The sequence below is a fragment of the Cicer arietinum genome, chromosome 3 (assembly GCF_000331145.2).
Source record: "Cicer arietinum cultivar CDC Frontier isolate Library 1 chromosome 3, Cicar.CDCFrontier_v2.0, whole genome shotgun sequence".
Classification (NCBI taxonomy): domain Eukaryota; kingdom Viridiplantae; phylum Streptophyta; class Magnoliopsida; order Fabales; family Fabaceae; genus Cicer; species Cicer arietinum.
The window spans coordinates 39,629,283-39,635,223 of NC_021162.2; the positions used below are offsets into that span (position 1 = coordinate 39,629,283).

At 30.1% G+C, this 5,941-nt stretch overlaps 1 protein-coding gene across 1 annotated transcript; it reads right to left on the reverse strand.

The window, feature by feature from the left end:
• Nucleotides 1–1,226: 1,226 nt before the first annotated feature.
• Nucleotides 1,227–5,217, reverse strand: LOC101494634 (uncharacterized). The gene is made up of 8 exons (XM_004488886.4): nt 4,964–5,217; nt 4,164–4,589; nt 3,323–3,613; nt 3,148–3,206; nt 2,599–2,674; nt 2,426–2,488; nt 1,794–1,904; nt 1,227–1,702 (listed from the first exon to the last, which is right to left on the reverse strand). The coding sequence occupies exons 1-8, from the start codon at nt 5,051–5,053 to the stop codon at nt 1,577–1,579; spliced, it is 1,242 nt and encodes a 413-aa protein (XP_004488943.1). The 5' UTR covers nt 5,054–5,217; the 3' UTR covers nt 1,227–1,576.
• Between the last annotated feature and the right edge of the window lie 724 nt (nt 5,218–5,941).

A 5,941-nucleotide genomic window follows, 5' to 3' on the forward strand; every position in this document is an offset into this window, starting at 1 on the left:
GGTGTTATGATAATGGATATGAGAAGTGTTATTTCAACCAGAGAGATAGATAAGTTTGAAAATCTTTTAATGACTACCATAAGCCTTTAAGGGAGGTTTATGGTTGCAACATACACTAGATGAAATCACCTATAGATGAAATCACCTATATGAGTGTTAAGTGAAGTTGCTTGCATGAGAGCGTGGCAGGTCACTAGAGAATTGATAAAAACCAAGCAAATACATAGCTTAAATGTGCAACAACGTGATAACATGATAATTATGTGTGTAATGTGATTGTTAGACCACTAATTCACACAAAATATATTTGGTTCATAATACTTGCTAGAACTAATTCATAAAGCTTGCTTCACCAGGTTCAACAATATTTTTCATTGTGTTAAGTTTCAAAATCTTGAAATATATGGAAGATTGTTGGAATTATCAGATATTTCAAAATTCATAATTTATTTTATTTGAAACATGTGTTTGAACACTTGGTCTCAAAGTTATGATACTATACTCTTCATATTTTGCTGCCAATTTGTTACTCTCTTATAATTTTATCAACAAAAATTAATGTATATGATCAATGTTTTAATTCATATCAATTTTTAATAATAAAATTATAATACAAGTGTCTTTTTTTAAAAAAAAAGACTAAAAGATAATTAAAAAAAAAGAAAGACTTCCCAAAATAATTGTTGAAAGAATTTAGCTTGTCAATTCATATTTTATAACTAAACAATTTTCTTCTTACTTTTTCACTAATATATATATATATAATGCAATTATAGTGCATTTTGGACTCTGAGTAAATCCTAACCATTCAATCTAACAATAAGTGCATTATCTTTATTCTCATGTATTAGGTGTATGAATACAAAAGCACGACAACAACACTTACCTTTCCCCTGAATATATTATTTTTAATCTCTCACTCTTGCATTAGCCTCATATCCTATGCCACTGCATCCCCATTTGAAGTTCAGAAACTGAATTAAGAGAACTGTCTGATATTCTCGGCACGTTTATCATCGAGTTGGGGGACCTACACAATCTTACAAATAATTCCTTGACATAGTGATTACATGCCTTAAGATTTTATTTTCCGGCCATACATGACAACAATAGTTAATTTTCATCTTCTCACATTTTTCTCTGTATGGCTTAACAAAATATACATACAACTCTATTTACACTTTAAACTTTGAAAAAACCAAAATAGATACATACACAAATCAAAATGGCTTGAAAATAGAAGGTTATAAAATATGAAAGACCAAAATATCAGTATCCAAAGAAAAATAGACTGTGAAGGTCAGAGTAGACACATGATTATACCTTATTGTAATCTACCCGAAGTACACACGCACACACCAAAAGGCCTCACAAGTCATTCTCATGAAGCTAAAAAATATGTACACTTAGGTTTTAAATTCAACACTAAAACCATGTTGTAGTTATGATTGCAATTTTCTGCAATATCATTATGCAACTGTAACCAAACTGCAACTGGAATTTAAAACCTAGTTTGAATATGATCTAGGACAACAAGAAGTAGTCACATATCCAGTGATACTGTATTATCTTAAAATCATTTGTAATTACTTTCTTTCTGGTTTCGGTGCTGAATATTTGGAGATGTATTTTCATATGTAGTAAGTATCTCAAGAGATAATGAGCCTTTTCTTTTTCCCAAATCAAGGGTTGTCACTGAATCCTGCAACAGCAATTGAATTAATATCATTGAATGTTGTTAAGGATTGGACTTTGGATATAATTATTTATAAACAATTTTTGTTGTAATGTACCTCTTTTGTCTGTCTCTTAGAATCTTCTATTTCCTTGTTCATTTCAGGTAGTTGCCTCGCCTTGAGACAAAAGCATTGTCTTAGTTTACTAATCTTTGTCTGTGCTCTCTCCTGCATGAAAAATAATTGAATGTTACTGATTAAGCTAAAGGAACCATGTTAGATGAATGATGATCAAATCGAGATTCAAATCGTGAATTGATATGAATTGTGAATTGAATCTTATTATGTGACATTTTTAAGTAAATTCAAATGACAAAAGAAAAGTGTCTGGAAATAATTCTAAGTTAATATCCCATCTACTAACCCCAAAATAATTCTAAGTTTCAAATCAAAAATCAAATGACAAAAGAAAAGTGTCTGGAAGTACAAAATTGACACAAAAAAAAGTGGTTGACTGCACTAAGTTTAAATAGTAATTCATTAGAATGAAAAGACGAAACTCATCACAATGAATCGAAATTTGTTGTAAAAAATGGGGACACAAGAAGAGATTCATTTTCAAAATAGATATACACTAGAGATTCAGTAACGATTCGCATGTATCATAAGATACTAATAAGTGATAACCATGTGTATGCGTAATGACAATGAAAATTTACAATTGACATTGATTATACATCACAATTTACCTTAAGTTTTATATGCAGTTGTACTCTCTGTGGTTCACTAGTCCTGGACTTTTTCCCAAGTTTCTGAATTAATGAAGATCATTAGAGAAAAGAGATAAGTAACTTGATGAATATACTGAATTAATGCAATGGTCAATAGAATCATTAGGGAGAAACAGAGAATAGAGTTTTGCCTTCTTTCTACTTGCAGCCCTTTCTTCTGTTCTCATGCTTAATGGCGAGGATATAATCGGTGATTTCATATTGTTTCTGCATGCATTTAAAACATGGGAAATTTTAATCTTGAAATTGTGAATCGGAAGGCTTATTTTCTTAATCGCGAATGGAATGTTAATATGAATCATAAGATATATGACTAATAAAAATATGACATTTTTAAGAAAAAATAATATACATAGTAAAATAATAGGTTGATATTTGATCTACTAACCTCGAAAATAATTTAAGATTTAATTCATAAATCAAATGAAAAAAAAAAGTGGTTGCCTACACTAAATAGGCAGTGAATGGCGATTCAATATAATATTCATGTTCAAATTAGACACACAAGAATATTATATTGAATCACGATTAAGTTCCATTTTGTATCAAATCAAGATACGACTCCCATGTATGGATTTGTATTTTGCAGTCTTCATGGCATTTCAATTTTGCAGCATAACATGTTTCACAGAATAGGGCATATGGAGAATAAATAGAAATATTGATACTACAAAATTTACCTTTGCTTTTGTGTTAATGGGGAAAATGAAGGGTGTTTTTGCAACTCAATCTTAGAGGCCTGTAATTGAAAACTGGATCACTTTAGCAATAATGCAACAAATTGGAAAATAATAAAATGTAAGTTGAGGGTTTTGTAAGATGTTATCAAAATTGAGTTTTATAATTAATAAATACCTTAGTTGGGGTTGTTAGAGTAGTCCATCTATCTTTTGAAGCTGTTGAAGAACCAGAAACAGCTCTTGTAGTTTCAAATTTCCTCATTAGTGATGCAATCAATCTATTAATTTCTCTAATGACTGCAAACTTAACTGACATGTGAACTGACTTAGAATTTGATTTTGATCTCTTCTTTCTTAATGAAGCCTTATTGTTCATTGGTGTAGAAATAGTATCTTCATCTGAAATAATTGGATCAGTGGATTGTCCCTTTGATTGCAAAACTTCTAGGCCAAAGTTTGAACCTTGCTGCAATAATTACTAATATGTAAGTGCAATGTTTCTCGTATTACTAAGAGTAAAATATTCCTTGCAACAAATCCACAAAAACAGATTCCATATTGTAAAGGTATAGGATCTCCTGCATTGAAACAAACAGCCTGGCACTATCAGATGACTCAGATTTTAAAAGAGCTCTAAAAATCTGAGTCATCTGATCACGGTGCCGAACATCTGATTGCGAGGATACAAGAAATCCTTGCATTGACATAGACAGCTCAACACGGTTTAATCTTTAATCAAATGACTCAGATTTCATATAAGTTCTCAAAATATGAGTCAGATGGTGTCGAACATCTGATTGCGTGGATGCAAGTGATCCTTGCATTGACATAGACAAGCTCGACACCATCTATCTTAAATATCAAATTTCATAAGAGCTCTGAAAATCTGAGTCAGCTGATCATGATACCAAACATCTGATTGCGTGGATGCAATATATCCTTGCATACAAGGAATCCAGATCCCAAATCAACAAAATTAAATTTATTTTTGGTTCAACTGGAGGCATTCCACTAACCTTTTCACTTAGGAAACTATGAGTATCAGCATTTTCAACATCATCAAGGTGGTTTTGCATTGAATTCCCTACAAAAGTTTGGTGTTCCTTCTCAAGTTGAGCTCCATCTACCTTGTTTTCACTTTTTATGTCAGCATTTGAACTTTTTGCATTTTCATCTGAATTGTTGGTATTATCAACTAATTCTTCCTCATTACTTTTTGTTTGTTCAAGTAATGCAGCAGCTGCCTTTTGAGCTGCAAGTTTCTTGTAGTGAGCTTCAAAGAAAGCTTTCTTTTGTGCAACAGAACCAGGTTTTGAAAACCTCTCTGCTTCTTCAACATAACGGTTGTGAGAGAATGTTGAAAATTTCTCCCATGCTAGTGACTCTGTCATGAACCTCCCAAATGACACTGATTCACCAAGTGCTTTAATTGGACTGTTACTCTGAAACAAATAATTTTCACATCCATAAAATCATAGAGAATTAAAGTTAATGACTGGGATTAAAAAAAAGTCCGCCACTGCAATTGTGGCCAAACAATTATAATCTTTGATCTTACAATTATCACAACACAACCACAATTGGCGTTACATTTGACTGCAATATCCATGAATCCTACCTCAAATTTGGAAATTTACTTATTTAGTTGTTAAACAAATTTTCAAATCTATATATGCAATAATTGAAAAAGAGGTAAAGGAAACATTAGGCCTGAAATTTCAGTGAAACATGAAGGATAAAAAATCAATGTGATGGTAGTTAAGAGAAATGAATTATCCAAAAGTACAAAATCAAGGTGACAGAAAAATGAACTGACCTTGTTGTTAACTTCATTGGAAAAGCCAGAGGAATAACAGAATGGTTGCGTGAGACAAGTTGATGAGTCTCCCATGTTTCTTTGCAACATTCCAAACCTCAAAAGATACTAACTTAAACAACAACAAAATAGTACTAGACTTTTTTTTTTTTGACTCAAAGTTATTGAAATACTAGAATTTATTATTCTCTTTGTTTGTATCATCATTTTACTAATTTATTTATGTGGCCGTTCGTTCTCATTATTCATTTATGCAACGCAAGCGTTCAAATTTGAATTTTCAAATAAAAAAGCTGTGGAAATCCATGTGATCCATAAAGTAGGCAATTTAAAAGTCTTCAAAGATACATTCAGTTTCAAAAGGAGCGTTAGCGTTCGTTATATTGGGGTAATAATCTATATTTTAGTAGTAATATATATGTGGGGTCCGCTAATCATGTCTGGAGGTGAGTCTATATTTTTGCCATGTTGGTATGGGCCCACTTTTTAGTGCCAAAGTGGTGTACGTTAACCATGAGTAGTATTATCTATTGGTTTTTCCGATTATTTTTAATCTCTTTAAAAATAAATATTTTAATTTTAATCTTTGTTGAATAAAATTACTTAAACATTTAAAAAAATTTATTTAGCAAACAGTTTTTGTTCTTTGTAAAATGAAATATATTTAATTACTTTTTAACTTCAATATTTTAAATAATTTTTTATTATTATATTTAAAACATTATAAAAAATTTATTTATTAAATATTTTAACTTTAATAAATTAAATATAAAATTTTTAAATGTAAAAATTAAAAATAAAAATGATAAAAATATGAACTTAAAAATTATATTTTGACATCATTTCTTCTAGAGATTTTTTTATAATATTGTAAAGTTATCTTAAAAAATTCATTAAAAAATATAAATTAACTTAACAACTAAAGTTAAAGTTATATGTATGATAATTTTGTAATGACTAGCAACATATAACTTAATC

Coding starts and splice junctions, on each gene's coding strand:
- LOC101494634 (XM_004488886.4), bottom strand. CDS start 5,053: ATGTTGCAAAGAAACATGGGAGACTCATCAACTTGTCTCACGCAACCA. Junction 2,489..2,598: donor GGGCTGCAAGTAGAAAGAAG/GCAAAACTCTAT, acceptor TCATTAATTCAG/AAACTTGGGAAAAAGTCCAG. Junction 1,905..2,425: donor AACTGCATATAAAACTTAAG/GTAAATTGTGAT, acceptor TTTTTCATGCAG/GAGAGAGCACAGACAAAGAT.